The sequence below is a fragment of the Chiroxiphia lanceolata genome, chromosome 5 (genome assembly GCF_009829145.1).
Source record: "Chiroxiphia lanceolata isolate bChiLan1 chromosome 5, bChiLan1.pri, whole genome shotgun sequence".
NCBI lineage: Eukaryota > Metazoa > Chordata > Aves > Passeriformes > Pipridae > Chiroxiphia > Chiroxiphia lanceolata.
In genome coordinates this window covers 71377428-71397425 of record NC_045641.1, presented here as the reverse complement: position 1 = coordinate 71397425, position 19998 = coordinate 71377428, and the positions used below count along the sequence as shown (strand labels likewise).

The window sequence follows — 19998 nt, the reverse complement described above, 5'->3', positions numbered from 1 at the left end:
TGTAGGCACAGCCTAAGGGGCTGATCCTGCTATCCCAGGTCAGTACTATGGGGGCTGCTCATCTCTGCCAGTGCCGCTCACATTTGCCTTGTGGCACTCAGCTTCAGCAGGGCCATACTTCAGTATACTACAGTGCTCTGGCTATTGCCTTTGGGGTCAACAGCTCCCAAAATGAAGGGGAGGAGCTTCCTGATTTACAATATAATAGGCTTCTTGATTTACACCTGTATAACAAGAGGAGAAAGGGACTGTCAATCTCTACAGTGTTCTGTAAGCGTTAATTAGTTAATGCAGGGAAATCTCAGAGGAACAGTGCTCTTAGCAGGGATTGCTGACAGATTCAGTGTATTTGCCACTGTTCTTAGGCTTTTACAAAACCAAACATTTTTAAATATATAAAACTACAAAAAATTCAGAAGAAAAAAAGAGATCGTAGGAATGTTTTTTCTCTTCTTTTTCATATCAGATTGAGGGGCTGGAACCACCTGAATTACCTCTTCCCACCTCTCCGTTTCAGCCTCCATCACTGAAAACAAAGACTGTAGACTGGACCTGGTTTAAAATTAGGATTTTGGGTATTCTTTTGCTGAGGAGGGACCATTCCCATTGCAGGTGCATCCCTGGAGGGAGGAGCAGCCGGATGTTTTCTTTAAGAACAGGCTCGTCACATCCCACTTGGCATAAGCACCTCCCTCCATCTAATGTCTCCTTTTGTAGTTAATTAAGTCTTTTGTTACCTGTGTTTCAAGAAAATGTAGAAAAACCTCACTTGGAATTTTTGATAGATTTCTTGTTTAAATTGCCCTGCTTGAAAAGAGATGGACAAAAATTTGGTGATGAGGACTGTGGGGGCAGAATGGACCTGCAAAGAGAAGAGTGGAACATGTAATTTCTTGGACTGACCTGGTTACTTTAGCTAGCTGTGATAGTTCTGCAACTCCTTTTGGGGCTTAGGCAGGTTTTAATGAATCATCTCACCACATTTTTGCTTTTTTCTTTTGAAAAAAAAAAAAAACAGAACAGAACAAATATGACTTATGAGAAAATGTCCAGAGCTCTACGCCACTACTACAAACTAAACATTATCCGGAAGGAGCCAGGACAAAGGCTTTTGTTCAGGTAATTTTCTTTCTTTGCTATTCCTTTCTACAGACCATTAGTTTTTGAAGATGGAGAATGGAATTGTGTGTGGGATACTCCATTGCCACAGCTATAAAACAGGTGACAATGGCCATACATTTTATAAAAGCTGCTTGCCATCTTTCAAGGCAACCACACCAACTTACGAAAACACAGGCCTGTTTCCATGATCAGTGGAGTCAAGAGAAGTCTTTACATTCACTTCAGTCAGGCCATGCCATTGTTTAAGACCTAAGATAAATGATTCAGCTGAACTGCTGGAAAACCCACTCCAAACTGATTTCTCAAACACAGCTGCCAGAGAAAGCTAAGCAGGGATCAGGCATTTCCTCGGATGCATCAGCATCACAGAAGAGAAGCGCTGATGACCATGTTGTGGTGGTTTGGGCTAGGCCTTCCTTGGTGACCAGTTTGTAACCAAGGAAGGGTCCAGATTTACCCAGTATTCCCTACGATTTTTACGTAAGCCAGATTATAAGAAGAAAGGAGGAGAGGCCTTCGCTCTCTTTCCTTCCGGCAGCTTGGAGGTGCAGGTTCCCTGCTGTTGAGTCTGCCGTGTTGGGGAGCGAGGCCTGGTAAGGCCTTGTCGACCCTGGGAGGTGGAGGTTGCCGGCGACTGTCCCGGAGCGACTCTCGGTTGTCCCAAGGAGAGTGGTGGGATATTTTCTTTGCTAACTCTTTAGTTACTAGATCTCGGGCTACTGATTGGGATATATATATATATGTATATATATATATATATATATTTTATTTTGGTTTTGTTCCCTTTCCCTTCCCCCTTCCCCTTCCCCTTCCCTTGTGAAGTTGTATATATTTTAAATTGTATAGATTTCAATTGTAACGTAAGTGTAAATATATTTATATATATCACTTTAGCTGTCTCTCTCGTTTTGGGTTTTCTTAGTTGGTTGTTTTTCTCCCTCTTCTCCCTGAGGTTTGGGGGGAGGGGGGGACACTTCTGGTGGTAAGGTTTGGAGATTTGGCAGGGAGCCAGCTTCAAACCATATCACATGTTTTCAGCATTGCCGCCTTCAAGGAAGAGGGACCTGCGAGAACTGTTCATAAAACCCAATGCATTGGATTGGATGATACAACCAAACATTCAGGAAATAGTGCCTGAAACAGCAATAAACTTGTACAAACTTGAGTGCAGCTAGCAGAGAGCAAAAGCACTCTAGTTCTCTTCAGACAAGACCAGCAAATTCTAGTGTGTATGTCTGACCCATAGAGCACTGAACTTGGACCAAAGGCTGCTTTGATGTCCATGGTCTGGATCTAGTAGCGTGCTTGGAAAGTAGGAAGGCGTTCTTGGAGTTTGTTTTCTTAAATAGCTAACAGAACTGCAATAGCACTCAAACTATCTACAGCTGAAAAGGTTTCTTTCTTTAGAATGACTTATGTCTGGTCTTAGAAGGAAACATAGATGGGGAAGGAGAGTGAAGGGAAGTAGTAGTCATGGGCAAAATCAGCTGCTTGGTACTAACTTTGTTTTTGGTGGAACATTAAAACAAGCTTGTTTCAGTAGCAACAGTACCAAGGGTACCTGGATTTCTGTGGCCTTGTGTGAAGACTGCATTGCCCTGGGGCAGTTCGTGATTCTGAACGCCTTGAAGCCTGCCCTTCGGGGGGGGGCATAAAAAAAAGAGGTGTCCATCTCTTATCAACCAGGCTGGCTGCCTATTTTCTCAAAATCTTAATGACCTTGGAGACCTCTGTTCCTCTGTCAGACATGCTCAAATTGACCAACAGATTCAAAGGTCACCAGGGAACATAAAACGTGAGCATATAAACCTCATTCGTTTTGGAAACTGGGAAAAAAAAAAAAACAAACCAACCAGTAAAGCATTTTTTTGCACAATTCTCTAATAAAACTTTTTGAAGTTGTTTTCTTAGACCTATTTATATCTGAAGAGAAAAAGAACAGCTGCAAAAGATCAAGTCATTAATGTGCCTTTTTTGGCTATATCTTGCAAACACAAAAGTAATAGGAATTGTGACTTTACAAGTAACATGCAGGCAGTTGTCATCTGCAGATATCTGGAGCTTTTAAGTAAAATAGAGTTGGAGAAGGATTTCTAATAGGTTGCCTGAGTGTCTTCTGCAACAAAATAGGTCACAGATACTCCTTCTTAATTAGCTTCTAGTTCTGGGTTGGATTGGGTTAGGTTAGGTTAGGTTAGGTTAGGTTGTGTTGTGTTGGGGTTTTTTTAATGTAATCAAAAGCTATTACAAATACCCACGCTTTGATTTCCTTGACATGACTTAAAACACAGACCAAAAAGAACACTTGAAGTACTGTGGTACAGTTCACATCAGCCCTTTGCCCACATGGTAGGGAGGGCAGTGTGATCACTCTCTGATTTGAGTTCATTCTCACACAAAATCAACAAGACAATCACAGGGTTTAAAGCAAGGCACAGGCCCTTAGGCTTTGGTGCATTTTCACTGTGTAGCCAGGGACAGATTCACCACTCTGACATATGAGTTTTTTGCTGCCGTAACACCATTTGCATGAGCAGCATTCTTCCAGCATACAAATGGGAGTGACACAGCAGTGAGTCATAGCCTTTTTTTTTTTCCCTAAATGCATATGTGCACATGATTTCCCAGATTAGAAGGGATAGCAAAAGGTTAGTTCCAGGCTATGCTATATGTTCACTGAGAGGCTTCAGCAGTGATTTTTCTGGGTCAGTGATAGTAACGAGGCTCCTGTTGGTTGGTTTTGCTTTCACTGGGCCATGGATACTGAGTGTATCATCAACCTGAAATAAAATCAGCCCTTGTGATTAACACATTTTGTACTGCTGAATGTTAACCAGTACATCGTTAATGAAAGGCTGTGAAATTTTGTAACACTTCCAGAATAAACATCTTTCATCCTACTTTCGCCAGAAATACTTAGTAGTTAGGAAACTGATTTGTGTTGAAACTAGGATTTCATCCCTCCTGTGCCACGCTCTCTTCCTATGCCATTACATTCAAAAAGAAAAGGCAGAGCTTTTCCATGCTACCCCTGTGCAGTAGTACACATAAGCATCCTGGCAAAAATCAAGACTGCAGACTTGATCTGCAGGCTGATGGATGTCCTTTCCCATTTCCTACTGCTACCAGGCCTCCACAGAGGCTGTTTCTGTTTCTAGCCCCCCGCAGACTTACTGCATTGAGAGATTAGTGCTGGGAGCCATGGCATTCATTTACAGAGGATGCTCCTTCAGTACAATTACGCTTGCTACAATCACACAGGAAGAGACTGTCTTTCCTTACAGTTCCCTAGCTCCAAAGCTTTTTCCTTCAAGGCTTTTTCCATTTCCCAGAACTTATTCTGACTTGGACCTTGGCTTTTTCCACCACTGTTTCTTTGGTGTTTCTTATTCTTCTCATTCACCTACACAAAGGCCCACACAAACCAGTAACCTTCTGCCTCTCCACACTTTACAAGTGCTTTTGTTTTGAAATATGCTGGTCATAAAGGTCTTTCATGTTTCTGTCACCAGACACCATAAATGAGTGTACCTGGGGCATATTATCATCTTACATGACCACAGCAAACAATATGAGGGAGAAGAAATAAATATAATTTTTTGGAAAAAAAAATGTGGGGTTTGGTTCAGATTTGGGCTTTTAAGGAGCAGGGGTAAATGCCTGTGATTTTTCCATTTCCTTTCAGGGTATGTAGAGGGGAAGACATCAGTAAGCTGGGAAAAATGTGGGAAATACTAGGCATTGGGAGGATACAGCAAAGATTATCTCAGGAGCTGTAGGGCTCAGGGACCTCAACAACTTGATGAATGGAAAAGCTGAGACCACTGAGAAATCCACTTGTTTCTCTGTTTTGCAGGTTCATGAAGACCCCAGATGAGATTATGAGTGGCCGAACAGACCGCCTCGAGCACCTTGAATCCCAGGAACTAGATGAACAAATATACCAAGAAGATGAGTGCTGAAGGAAACAGGTGCACCACCTCTGTGGGTCCATGGGAGAAACATCTGCCCGGATGGTTGGCATGGTTTGGGAGGGGAAGCAACAACACAGAAGCAGTACTTGAGGTTGCCGCTTAGCTTGAAAACCACGCAGGACCTGAAGCACCTTAACAAAACAAACTAACAGGCAGAAGTGGTGCTGGCAGAAAAGCAAAGGGGAGAAAGCCTGGACTTGTGCACTACTTCACTGTTCCTACAAAGTCTCCCTTGAGTTCTTTCCTTTTTTTTTTTTGTTTGTTTGAGTTGGGGGGGGGTATTGGGGTTTTTTCCCTAATAAACATGCAGTTTGACTTTCCTTATCTTACATAGGACAAGATGTCAGATTATGCTGCCATTTTTTCTTTTAATGCTTTCCTATGGAAATAGAGTGCTTTTATTTTCTGTGCAAGTCTCATGACACAACACTGCATAAACAATAGCAACACAGAAGGGATTTGCTCAAGGCTTCCAGTTTGCTCGAATCAATTTACATGTGCTGCCACTGGGAAATGTCTTGAAGCTACCAAAAGAATTTACCACACATACCTGTCAAAGGAAGAGGAGACACCCTACACATGTAGGCTGGGCTATCATCCCAGGATGGTTTGGGCTCACAGTGCCGTACTCTGAGTGGCTATTAACTGCTGGAATATGGACCAAAACCAATCACCTAAGTGCTCCAGGGAGGAGAAAAATAAGTGTGACAAACCTCTGCAGCAGACTATCAGTTAACATTTCCCTCTTTCTAGCAAAGAAGTGATAGACTGGAGCAGGGGGAAGGGTGGGCAGGGATGAAGACATATATACGTGTATATATATAAAAGTTTCATATATATATATATATATATATATATATATATATATATATAAATCTCCCCAATATTCTCCACAATGCAGAATTTCAGCTCAAAGCTTTTTCCCTTTTTAGGGAAGACTGAAGCATCTCTAATTAGAAAAGGAATAGCATACCTGCTAGCAATTTGGGGGTGAAAAGTGAAGGACTGTTCCTTACATCATAGGGAGAAAGCAAAGGGACTCATCACATGGTTTGTGTTACTCAGAAGCCTCTCCAAGGTCATTTTCTGCTGCAGGAGAGGTAGATGATTCACCAATCTGAAAGGTGATATTAGAGAACTAGAGACCAAATAACTATACTTATATCTTGTTGTTGATTTTGGCTTTGCTTTGGAATTTGGGGTTTTTTTATGCCTCCTACTACCCTCCCCCATCCTACAGCTCTGCCATGAAGGAAACCTGTCTCAGCTTGCCTGTTTTTAACATGATTTAAAAGACAAGAAAAAAACGAACCCTAGAGCTATGTTGCTTTCTTGGTTTGGCATTTTGTTCTGGTTGCAAGGTGCTTCCATTTGGTTTGCTGCACTGAGAGTGCTTTGCATGAGGCAAAGTGCTTATGCCTCGTTTGGTCACAGAAAGCTCAGCAGTCCCTGATGCCCAAGACAAGAGAAACTGCTGGCCTGTTTCATTTCACATAACTTGGATCACCATGACATGAATATCTGTGGTGTCCAGGTGTCCAGCAATCCATCAACAGTGGTCCTTTTAATGGAAGGAAGATCTAGCAGCAGAAATGACGCTTGCAAAGCGAGAAGGTATATAGAGAAACTGTGCAGGAATCACATGCTGTCTGAAAGAACAGCACTTCCACACCAGTTCTGCTTTTAAGCAGAAAACCTCTTCAATGGGACCATAAAAGAAACTAGACATGGAAAAAATCAAAAGGCTAATCTAATCCATTTCAACCAAAAAACGAGGTACATGCCCATGGTGTTGGTTTAATAGCTTTTATCAGCTATTAAACCAGTACAACAATTGGTCTTTCCAAACATTTAACAAGAGAGTTGATCTGTCCAGGGCAAAGTGGCACGCAATGAATAGTGTTGACAGGAGGAAAAGTGCCAGCAAACCCTCAACTCTGGACATGAGGAGAGCAGACTTCAGGCTGCTCAAGGAATTTGTCAGTAAGGTCCCCTGAAAACATGTTTTTGCAGGTGCTGGGGTCCATCAGTGCTGGTCACTTTTGAAATATCACCTCCTAAGGGCACAGGAGCAGGCACTTCCCAAATGTGGAAGTCAAGCAGGTGTGGCAGAAGGCTGGCTTAGCTAAACAGGGATCTTGGAAATATGGCAAAAAAGCAAGGCGTATGCCCAGTGGAAGCAAAATCAAGTGACATGGGAAGAATACAGAAATGTTGCTTGCTGCAATAGGGAGAAAATTTGTGTTGCTACAGCTCAATTGGAGATGAAGTTGCCAGAAATGTGGGGGACAATAAAAAGAGTTTTTTCAAGTACATAAGTGGCAATAGGCAGTATGGAAATATCCTCGGCCCATTACAGGATGGGGATGGTCACCTTACAAAGGGGACACAGACAAGGCAGAGGTATTTAACACTTCCTTTGCCTCTGTCTTCAACATGGATGACAGACCAAGGGGGTCTCAGTGTCCTTGACTGCGAGAATGATCAACTCCCAGTCAACCCTGAAATTGTGTGGGATCTGCTGCTCCAGCTGGATCCTTGCAAATCTACAGGGCCTGATGGGATTCATCCAAGAATACTCAAAAAGCTGCTGATGTCATTGCAAAACCTCTCTCAATGATTTTTGAGTGGTTTTGGGAATCTGGAGAGGTCCCAACTGACTGGAAGCTGGCGAATGTTGTCCTGATTTTCAAGAGGGGCAAGGAGGAGGATCCCAGAAACTACAGGCCTGTCAGTCTCACTTCAGTGCCTGGTAAAGTTATGGAGAAGATAATTCTGGAAGGTATTGGAAAACACCTGAAAGACAATGCAGTCATTGGTCACAGCCAGCACGGCTTCACGAGAGGGAAGTCCTGATTGTCAAACCTGATTTCCCTCTATGACAAGGTAACCAATCAAGGGAAGCCAGTTGATGTAATCTTTTTGGATTTCAGTAAAGCTTTCAATACTGTCTCTCACAGGATCCTTCTGGACAAAATGTCCAGCACACAGCTGGATAAATACATCACACAGTGGGTGAGCAATTGGCTCACAGGTTGAGCGCAGATAGTAATAGTGAAAGGGGTAACATCAGACTGGCCACCTGTCACTGGTGGGGTTCTGCAGGGCTCCATCTTGGGCCCTGTGCTCTTCAGCATCTTCATAAATGACTTGGATGCAGGACTGGAAGGGATAGTAAGCAAGTCTGCAGGCCACACAAAACTCGGAGGAGCTGTTGACTCCCTCAAAAGCAGGAAGGCCCTGCAGAGAGACCTCGACAAATTAAAGGACTGGGCAGTCACCAACCATATGAAGTTCAACAAGGGAAAGTGCCTCATTATGCACTTGGGACGGGGCAACTCTGGCTGCTCATACAGACTGGGGAATGAGATGCTGGAAATCAGTGCCATGGAAAGGGACCTGGGGGTCCTTGTTGATGGCAGGTTGGAGTCAGCAGTGCCCTGGCAGCCAGGAGGGCCAGCCATGTCCTGGGGGGTCATCAGGCAAAGCATCGCCAGCCAGGTGAGGGAGGTGATTGTCCCCCTCTGCTCTGGAATATTGGGGCAGTTTTGGGCACCACAATATAAGAAAGATATTAAGAAAGATATTAAGCCATTAGAGAGCATCCAAAGGAGAGCAGCAAAGATGGTGAGGGACCTTAAGGAGGAGCAACTGAGTCTGTTTAACTGGAGAAGAGGAGACTGAGGGGAGACCTCATTGCAGTTACAACTTCCTCCTGAGGGGAAGAAGAGATGCAGACACTGATCTCTTCTCTGTGGTCACCAGTGATAGAACACTAGGGAATGGCCTGAAGTTGTGTCAGGGGAGGTTTAGGTTGGGTATTAGAAACAGGATCTTCCCCCAGAGGGTGATTAGATGCTGGAACAGGCTCCCCAGGGAAGTGGTCACAGCACCAAGCCTGACAGAGTTCAAGGAATGTTTGGATGATACTCTCAGGCACATGGTGTGACTCCCAGGAATGAGTGCAGAGCCAGGAGTTGGACTCTGATCCTTGTGGGCCCCTTCCAACTCAGCATATTCTGTGATTCTGTGATTTAGACAGAAACAGGCCAATCTCACCAAAGACAATATTAGAGTCACAAGTCGGAGAAAGAACAGCTTTGTTAAGGGCGTAGATAAGCATCATACAACAAGGAGAGGTTTTTCAGAGCCAGTATCTGATTAGGTAGGACAGGGCATACATCTCTCCCTAAGCATTTTTCCCAGACACATTTTTTCTATAAAACCATAGTATGTTAAAAGTCCCAGCACATCACATACTTGACTTTTTCTGCCTCAAAATAATAGACAGGGGAGTGTGTATCAGCAGTGTGTCACCTGTCTCTGTCATGACTTTGAAGTCCTTGGAGCTCATGAGGTGTGAGGTTGGGAGACACTGAGGGACTTCCGTAGTCACAGATCTGAAACTAAAGGTCCCTTGAAACCAAGGGCCCAAGGAGTTACTCTGTCACCCTCCTCAAGGGCACCAAAGTTGCAGCCAGGTCTCAGGAGCTAAAGTGAAGTGGTGAAATTTGAATCTCGGGTGAAGTGTGATCAGAAGTACAGTGTAAACAAAGGCTCTGGATGGATCCTTGTGGTTCTTAAGAATGTCCAGTGGTAGAAAGAAACCAAGTTTCTTTTACTGCTCTGGTCTTGACAACTGCATATCTGCATTGTTTTCTTTTGCCTGCTGCAGCTATTGTTATGAGACGATGAGGGGAAAAAAAGAGATGTTAGGGACTTTCTGTATAAAGTGCTCCGATGAGTCACAGGTTTTTGTCATAGCCAAGGTACACACTGCAAAATACAGAGAACAAGAGATAATCCACTAGTAAAAGCCCATATGCTCGTTGTTACGCTATCAAACAAAGTTCTTCCTCAGTAAGACAGGAAAATCCCATGTGTTGTCCCATAAAGAAATTTTGTAGGGGAAGTGTTCATCTTTACAAAAAAAAAATGCAATCACTTTCACTTGGAGAATCTAAGTCAAAGGGAAAAGTTTGGTGGCTGTTGGAAACTCTTCCCAGTAAACACATATAAAGGGCATCCTAAGAAAACTTAATCACAACCACAGAGAAAAAGTTCTGTCAAGGCTGATACTAGTTGGAATGAAAATAGCCTTTGAACCTCCCTGCCTCCTGCCAGGTCTGTGTGGTGCAGAAGTGAGGGGCATGGGTGTCACTGCAGCTGCAAGAACTGCGGGGGCTTGGGGCCTGTTGTGGGAGCTGCAGGATTTGAACTGCTCTTGGGGTCTTGAAGCAAGTTTATCAGCTATGACTAAAAATAAAAAAGTAGAACCAGGCTAGAGCACCACATGGCAGATACATGAGAATACAAACACAGTATCAGCAAATTGAGCCTATAGGGATAGACCTGACACTGCCTGTCAGGCCTAGCAAAGGTAACAATGTCTTTCCACCAACACTGACACCTGCCTTCCCCCCTAAATTCTGATTTCCCAGTGTAGAATTTGCCAGCAGCAACTTTCTGCCTTTGCCACCAAAGCAAGTGGGGAAAGGGAGAAAGTGTTTCATCCTTGGAGACGCGCAAAAGTCGTCTGGACACAGTCCTGGGCAACTGGCCCTGCTTGAGCAGAGGAGGTTAGACCAGATGACCTCCAGAGGTCCTTGCCAACTTCAATACCCAGCAATGATTCTTCACACTGTGCAATTAAGTTCATTGCCATCAGTTTGCTACCAGTCTGAACAAGTTTCAAGACAGGTAGGACATGCTACAGTTCCACAGCAGAATATTTTCTTGATTTAAATTTGAAACCTGTTCGCTGCTTCTCCGTCCAGAGGACACTACAGAGGCCCTTTCTGTGAACACTGAGTCACTGCCATCCTCCCTAGATTTCAGCCTCCATGTATGCATTCTTCAGATCTGTTTTGTCAGACTGCAACTGTGTGCAAATCCAGAGTTTGAGGTTTGGTTTTTTTTAAATAAAATTCTAGTGTTTTTATTGATGATGGCTTCTTTTTTTTGGTAAGGTGTGGGGCTAAGGGACTGAATCAAATGAATGTAACAAAACAAAAACAAGCCTATTCTCAGGGCCAGTGAGTTGCAAATAATTTTTAAAATGCTTGTAATTACATCATCTCAATAAAAAAATTTAATATAAAAGCAGGAATGCCAAATTTGTTTGTGCAATCATTGCTACAAGGTTCTTTCTATTTAAAAACTATGGTACCCAATAATCTATGGCACATAGCAGCTGTTTTCAATCACAAAATTAGACCTGCAGGCTTCCCCTGCCCAAAACATGTATGAACAGTGCCTTGATCTTCCCTGGGAAGTGTTTGGAAAAGTTAAAGCTGTCCCTTGAAGTATTTACTTTGATGCCTGCCCTAAGATGAGCCAAGTAATGACTAATGACTAGATGCGTGTACCTAGTTCTCCTTCCTTCTCTTGGAGAGGATATAGAAGCAAAAAAACCCGAAAAATTAGTTGTTGCAATGACTGTTGCATCTTTTTTAGCCTGCTAAATAGGCCAGGTCAAAGAGTTTGAGAGAAAGAGATTTTCCTGTAGTATTCAGCTTTGCAAACAAGTCTAGAAACCCAGCTCCTGATAATGCTGCCCTTCCAGTACAGGGTGACCTTATTTTCATGTCTTCACCCTTAATCAGGCAAGAGGGATTTCAGTGCCACTAGGATTGGACAGCAGGATGAGGTGGCACAAACTGCTCCCTGCTGCCCATCACTCCTGGCGGCAGTCCTTGTCTTCTGTGGAACAGGGTTACTGGTGCTTTTGGCAGTGTGAGGCTTCTGAAGGGTTTCCGAATGCACTGCTACAGAGAGGTGCCATGAAACACCCCAGCAAACAAACACATCTGGGCAGTGGCACACAGGCCACATCTGGTGTTCTCTGGTGGGAGCAATTCATGACATCACAGAACAGTTTGGATTGGAAGGGACCCTAAAGATCATCTCATTCCAAACTCCTTGCCATGGGAAAGGACACCTTTCCCTAGACCAAGTTGCTCAAAGCCCCATCCAATCCGGCCTTGAACACTTCCAGGTATGGGGTTGTTGCCACAGCTTCTTTCTCTCGGCAGCTTGCAGAATGAGAACTCCACCTCCTCTGTACCAAAGGTTAATCATCTCCTGCACTAAAGTATGTCCTTCCCTTTCCATGTAACTATACCTTAATTCTGCTTCCGGTCATTAGCTCTCGTTATGCTTTTTTTCTCTAAATTCTGTAAACCGTAATATTCCCACCCGTACATGAAGACCCTTACTGACTGCAATCAGTGGAACTCATACTCTTCTTTTTTTTTTTCAACTAAATAAGCAGAATGCAAGGGAGGAACTGAAGCTTCACTGTACAGTGACTTCCTGGAGGGGCTGATCCTGGCTCAGAGAGCTGGCAGAACACATCCACACTTGTTTCTTAGGGTTGCTGACTGGGCCTCTCCTGCAGGAAAGGCTCCAGGGAGCAGGTCAGTTTCTTGGGAACTGGCTGATGTGAAAAAGAAAGGGGAAAGGGAGAAACACGTGGAAGTGTCATTTTGGTCTCATGAGAGCCCAGGTAACCCAACTGCCACGGTTATTCCAGCCCTCAAATTAGGGTGGGAGGTTTTCGCCCCATCTGTGAATTACCTTGGGGAGATTGCCTGCAAATAACAGTAGCAAATACAGCAGCAGAAGGAGGCTGCCTGTTTCCTTATTTCTTTTCAAAATAGTGTTGGTGAATGCTCTTTGGAACGTGCTGTCTCACAGATAAAGGTTTCTTCCTCTTCATATGTCTCCCCAGCTCACATCCCAGATCATTCTTAAAAATTCAGTAGAATCAGAAAGCAAGAATAATTTACAGGCAACCAAATTTCACATGGCCAGGCCTTCACCCAGTAGTTAATTCGCTTAGTCTGACCCACTACTGACATCTCCTCAGCATTACATAGAAGAGGAGGAAAACAGGCCAGAGAGCTCTGCCATCCCACGCTAATAATTTCATGCACAAAGCAACATCTTTCCTCTGCTAAAGCCAATGGAAATTAGGGCTGTATAAAATCTGCGCAACATAGAGATCTGAGCAGTGTCTACTGAAAATATCTGACCCTGGAAAAATTGAGGATTCACTACAAAAATACAACTTGACCGTCACAGCAACTTCCTCAACTAAATCAATTCCCACCCTGGTGTAAAAACACAATTTGTTTTGATGGTACTTTGCAGAGACCTGGATTCAGTGCTGACATCCATCAAATCTCAACACAGATGAACTGACAGCACAAAATCAGCCTCAGACCTGAGGCCTGTCAAGGACTGAAGCACCCAGGGTTGTCAAGTCATGTATTTTCAAGTTAGAAGAGTTTCAATAGAAAGAATTTCACCCCAAAAGTCTGTTGTGCAAAAAAAAACCCCACTTTATAAAATCAAGCCAAGTCTATCTCAAGACCTAGGAACATATGGCCCAATTTCTAAAAGGACTTCAATTAACCTGCAGTCTTCACTGAAGTCAACAAAACACACTGATTTTGCATTTGGAAATAAGAGTGCTCCTTTTGGCTCGCACATCCACTGAGTCTTTATTTGCAATGCTCTTTCTATATGGTTCATACCTAGCTGTTTCCTTGCCTCCTGTCAAGGTGTCACCATGCCTGCATGCTCAGACAGCTTCCTTTCTGCCCTACGAAAGGAGCCTGGCGTAGGGAATGGTGCTCAGAGATGTGCAAGGGGCTGAGCAAGTGACACCCCTTGAAAAACACCAGTGGCTGGTCTCGATAGGGAGGGCAGGAGCAAAACACAAGTGCCATTTGAGGTACCCAAGGCCTTGTGGGACACACTGGAGACATGCATCTGGTTTCCCAAATGCTTCTGGTTTTGTAAGCGCAGATAACAAAGACACACGAGTAAGGGAGGATGAAGTCACCCTTATACCTTCATGGCAGGTGACCCAATAGAGACATCCCAAGCTGCCTTGGGATAAACTCGGCTCTTGTGCTCCAGAGCAGAAGGGTTGGGGGTGGGGGGTTTCCCCGAAGTGTTGGGTGCGCAGCATGGGATACACCCAGCCCCTGCTGGAAAGCAAACAACAGAACACAGCTACAGGTGTGAGAGGCCGATTGCAAAAGGGTAAATATTTATCCGAAAGAATTTTACAGTTAAGGAAACATTTTTAATTCGGTCTTGAGTCTTTGAGGAAATTATTCACTTTTCAAATTAAAACATTTTCTTTAGATTCAAAACAACTGGTTTTTTTCTCCCAGTTTTTGTTTACAAAAGAGGGAAGAGTTTCAGTTCTGTCCTTTTTCATCTGTCCTTCACAAAATGTCAACCAAGCCTCGTGTCTTCAGCTGAGAAGTCATTTTTCAGAAAGAAAAAAAAGAAAAAAGTAAATGTTGTGAGGTTTTGCTGAGCAGCTGTAGCTGCTGCTGCAGAGAGAACAGGAAAGGAAAGGAAGGGAAAGGAAGGTGAGAAGGGAAGGGGAGAAGGGGAGGGGAGAGCAATTCTGTTCCTTTGCACCTGTTAGAGATGGGCATGAGGCTATTTGTAATTTCCTTGTTAGAGCCAAAGGCTGACTACCAGAAAAGCGAAGGGGAAAATTAATTGATTCACCTTTGCAACAGCCATTTAAGCAGTCCTAGTCAGAAAACAAGCATCTAGTTCACTCCTACTTTTTCCACCTTGATAATTTTTATGTAAGACAGAAGCCTCTTCATGGTCCCAGCCACATGCAGTCTGTATACAATGAGTGAGCAATTTCCAGTCCACAAAATAACTGTCCTGGGTTTTTTTGTTCTTTTGATCTACCATTTCACAGCAGCGTTGCCAGCATCCCTAGGAAGCCACACAAAAAATTCACAGGCTTTTACTATGACAGAGGGCTGATAACCCAGTCCATCATTAAGCCCAGCTTTGCCAAGAGTGGGGACCTCTCAAAGGTGACACCTTCTCCTATCCTCCACTGGGGCTCAAACCAAGAGATGTCACTTCTGCCTTTACAGATGATCTCAGCTGCTGTGGCAATAACATTACCAATCAGGGAAACTATTTGCTTGTAATTCGAATCTTATGAATATTGAAACAAAACAAAATTGAATAAAAATCACGGGCTGTGGACACAGGAACTGTTCCTAGGTGTGTAGGCTGCCTTTTGCATCTGCGAAAATCAACAGTGTCTTAACATGTAAACAAATTGAGAACATACTGGTAAATCCATCCAATTGCAGGAACGGATGTGCCTGTGTGGGAAAGAAGAGGTGTCAGCTCACCGGCAATCATGAGTAGTTGTTACAAACCAGCAGGAGACAATACATTGCTTCCAGGAGCAGCTGCAGAAACAAGAGGAACACAGAGCTGAGGCTAACAAGGGGAAACAAAAGGACAAAAATATGGTAAAGAATCAGCTTCCCAGGTCTATCCACTCCCGTGACATGTCCTTGGGAGCAGCCAACGCAACCTGGCTTACCCTAATTGACAGTAAGGAGTCTCTCTCCCACATCTGCAGCCACAAATATTAGTCTGTGAAACCCAGGTCCTCCTGCACATTCCCACCACCCTCCTGGTGCCGGCACCAGCCCTCTGGCAGCCACCACGCACATTGACCTGGTCAGAAACAAGAGGATGGTTTCCAGCTACTTCAGCTCCTCAATCTGACTCACTGCCCAACTGTGCAAACAGCAATGCTGCTGCAAGATGGACAGTGGGAAAAAGCATCCCAAAGTGGGGAGAGGAGAGGGAAACCAGAGCCCAGCTAGATCCCCACTGGGGCCAGCTCTCTGTAGCCATCTGCTTCTCATGGTCCTACATTCTGCCATTTTCTCTGTGCTTTCTGACATCTAACCACCTATCCCTACCCAACACACCCAGAGCAATTTACTTTCAAGCAAACAGGCTGGAAAACTGAATTCCTGGGGCATGGCACGGTGTTTGCACACTGCCAAACAGCACGGCTTGTGGCTGTCCTGCTATCTGAGCAGGTGCAGGCAGCTGGCTGATGTACTTCAGAAGAGCTCATATGCACACAGTTCTCCAAGGCTTTCAGCTGCAGCCCTCACCACGTATTTTCTACCTTTCGATTATGACCCTCCCAATTGTTCTTTGCAGCCATCTGAGAGTGACCAACAAACCCAACAGTTCTGCTTCTAAAGAGCCCACAGCTCCTTTGTCCGCGTGTTCATGCCTTTCATGTCTAAGCAGAGGAACAAAAGCGGGGTGGAGGAACATGGAAGACAAGCAGCATGGGGCACTCCCATGGTTCATACAGGAAGCCCCAGTTCCCATGGCTGGACCCTATCATCTTTCAGAGGCACTGCCCCTTTACTCATGAGGGAGCACCACGTCTCCCCACACAACACTGTTTTTTCTGCCACTGGTGGTCTCCTATGTCAAGACCATGCTATGTGTAGGCTTTAGAGAGAAGCCCCATCCTTTCCAAGATAAAAATCCACTGGAGAGAGAGTTCACTTCAGTATGAGTTACATCTGATTATCCAAAACCCAGCACAGTCTCCTGGTTGCTTCCTTGGCACTGTGATACACACTTCCAGCACCCTCCAAAAGCCAGCCCTTAAGTCTTGGATAAGGAGTTGGCCGCAGAAGTAACCACCTCCTCACAAGATTGCTGTAATTCTCAGGCTTTAAACTCTGCAGGATATTCACTTGCCAGCTCCCACCAGTATTTTGATCTTTGCAGCCTCAGTGAAGATGAGCTGGGGAAAGATGATGGGTGTTGCAAGATATATGGGCTCGGCTCACAGAGGCAGCAGATACTTTCTTAATGTCCCCAATTGCTCCTGAGCCATTCCCACCTTGAACCTTTCTGGTCCTTTGCTGCCTGGTAAAATCCAAGAAAAACATTGAGGAGATTTTGGGGGTTTCAGTTTTGTCGTTTAACATCATGTGTGGAGCTCCCATTGCTACAACCTTGTGTGGCAGCTGTCTTCAGAAAGCCCCTAACTCTTCAGTGTGACCACTTGCTGATGCAAGCAGCATGCCACCAGCAGAGCCACATCACACTGAAATCTCTGGCCTGAGCATTTTCCCTGCTGTGCACCCCAGTACCTCCTGGATTTGACTTATTCAGGCACATGATGAAGCACTTTTCCAAGCCAACAATGCCACCAAATAGCCCTGACTCCTGGTTTCTCCACTTTGTTTCCTTCCCTAAACATATCACATTCATTAATTTAATTTAACTCTGCAGGCTGCCTTTTTTTTTTATCTTTGCACAAGTATGACACTAGGTGTGCAGACCTTTGCTTGCATTTATGGTCAACAATTTCAGCCTTCTCTTCTGAGCTCTACAGAAGAGCATAAGTGCCTGCCAAAGACAAATTACTTTCATTCTCTTCCCTCCCCCTACAAGGAGGCAAGAAGAATATTGGAATAGATATATTCCCCACCCACATTTTTTCTCACTGCCAAACACATTGCATCAAGAACAATTAGAAATTTTTTTTCTTTGTGTGGGTCCTTAGATTATATATAAAATGCAGAAACATTTTTCTTCTTAAAAACCATGCAAAACAAAAACCCACCTCCTGCATGGACTTGCTTTCAGGAAACTGGTTCAGCTAATAAGGTGAGGAGCTCTGCTAGTGGGACAGCTACAGCCACAGAGGCAGAGCTGATCTCCAGCTTTAGGAAGGGAGAAAAGAATGCTCAGGGACTGTCCATTCCATCAAGGAGACAAAGCTACTGGGAGAAAGAGCTTTTTGAAAGTTACAGCTGCCACACTCACCACAGGAGACTGCAGAAACAACTGCAACAACTTCTGCTTCTGCCAGTGATGGCATGTTGTTCCCCAAAGCAACTTCCCAGGAAGCAGGGCCCCATAACTCAGTGTGATAAAGTGGGACAGCATGATTGAGACCAGACTGACATTAAACACCTGACCCCAGATGGAAACTAGACCACCATTGCATGCAGAAGCACCAACTTGGGAGCCATCAGCATGAGAGCCTAGCTAAGATCAATGCATGGCACTTATCAGACAGACTGAAAGCAGGAAGTGATGGTTCATATCTAGACATTCAGGCAGGCGCAGCCAGTGCCCTTCCAAAGGGCACTGCTCAGCTGGAAGAGGTGCTTCATCTGCAATCTCAGCCATGCCTTGGGATGTACGATCCAGACAAAGAAAAGCACAATGCATAATCCTCCACAAGCAGTTGCAGCAAATATTTCAAACAGTAACTTAACTTTGTTTCATGCAATCACTTTTTAATGCTGGTTGGTGCTTGGACCTGTCCTGCATGCTACCTCCCACTGCCACCCTGTCCACAATACAGCAGGACTTCACAGGAGTTTCAATTAACAGTAGCTGAACTCCACAGCTGGAAGTTTGTACTCATGGGGCCCAACTGGAGTCAGTAACCCCAGTGACATGGGGAGGGTATTGCATCAGCTGGGTCCAGCTGGGGGTGAGGCCAGAGAGGCAACATTTAGCCCCAGCACTGCACCCTGGAGAAACACATCTGGTTTCCTGACCCAAGTAAGGTTTTGTTCAGGTTTTGTTCCAGAGCTACTACAGTGATGATGAGGTGGAGCAGAGCAGGACAGAAGCCCCTTTTCACTGCTCATATGCCTCCACCTTCAGCCCCCACCCAAGGGCTGAGCCCAGCAGCCTTCCCCACCAAATTGCTGTGCCTGTGCCAGACCATCCCCCCCTTGCCAAGAAGCCTCTGGGGTACCCCACTTCTCCAGATTCAACAGCCCCACCCAACACTGTTAGCAGCAGTGGTGGCAGCAGCAGCTCCATCGAGCAGCAGACACCAATCTATCACAGTGGGTTATCACTTTCTCTCCTCTGACATAATGTTAAATGCTCCCCACCTTGCTGCCAGCAGCCCTAACCGCATCACAAACAAGGAGGGATCTACAGAAGTATTCAAAACATCTGGATGTTGTGCCACCAAGAAAATTAAATCCATGCTCACTTTCTCAGACAGCGCCTGGAGGGAAACTGAAGGCATGGCAGGGCAGAGGAGGACATGCCATGGTAATCTTGCCTTCCTCATAGCCCAGGTCCATGTTGCAACCTCTGAAACCATTGCTAGAGGCAGGCCCTGCCCCAGGAGCTGTGTTCACCCTCTACGGGGTGGGCTCCTTCTCTTTGAAGGACAAACCACGTGCCCGTGAGGGACTGCAATGCCTGGGCCTGCCTCCCCTGTATCTGCATATAGCAGCCATTCTGGAGTTGGGGTAGAGCAGCAGTTGAGCAGGGCTGAGGAAGGGAACCATCCCCCTGCTCATGACAGCAGGTTCGTGCCTTAAAAGAGCCATGCTCCTCTCCCCTTCTCCGGAGCTGTGGCTGCTGCCCCAAGGAGACAAGGATAGGGAGTGAGGACAGAAGTGCCGCCAAGGTGCTTAAAGCACTCTCCCCCTCACAGCCTGCCAGAACAGGCCTGTCAGCTCCCTCCTTCCTTGTGTGCACTGCATAGCAAGGATCTCCCAACCAACCTGACTGGGGTCCTGGGGTACCTGTGTGCCAATGGCACTCTCATGGAAAATTTCTCATGGATCTTGTTTCCATTGGGGAAAAAAAAGGAGTTTGCCGCAGCATGACTGCACTGCAGCAGTGCCTTGGCTTTGGTGGCATCTCAGGGGGTGTGAGGTGGATTTCCACTAGCCCTTTGGGCAGCCCAGGTGAGCCGTATGGGTCCCTGCTGCTTGTGCTGCCTGCAAACGCAGTGTGGCTGGCCCAGGGGACAGGTGGGCTGTCCAGTGCCCAGACTTTCCAACCCTCATTCCTTAAACCCATCAAAAAAAATCCACTTGGAAATTTTGCATCACCACCACTAATACTTTTAATTTCTGTACCAGGAGCACAACAGAAAAGAAACTGCAGAAGGGGCACTTAATTAATCGCATTTTGACATCTAATATTTTCTGTCACTGGTACCAAATTTCCGGTGAGGAATTTGAGGAGAATGACAACACCACTTTGATGACAGGGAATAGATTGCTGGTGTAGGGCTGCA

General features: G+C 45.1%; 1 protein-coding gene across 5 annotated transcripts in view; it reads left to right on the top strand.

Moving 5' to 3' along the window:
- ETV6 (ETS variant transcription factor 6) overlaps positions 1-5435 on the top strand; it is a 129944-nt gene extending 124509 nt beyond the window's left edge. For all 5 annotated transcript variants that reach the window (XM_032688565.1, XM_032688564.1, XM_032688568.1 and 2 more), the window contains 2 exons: positions 1019-1119; positions 4979-5435. In XM_032688565.1, the coding sequence (XP_032544456.1) occupies positions 1019-1119; positions 4979-5084 (207 nt within the window). In that variant the 3' untranslated portion in view covers positions 5085-5435. The remainder of the gene's footprint in view (positions 1-1018; positions 1120-4978) is intronic.
- Positions 5436-19998: the final 14563 nt, after the last annotated feature.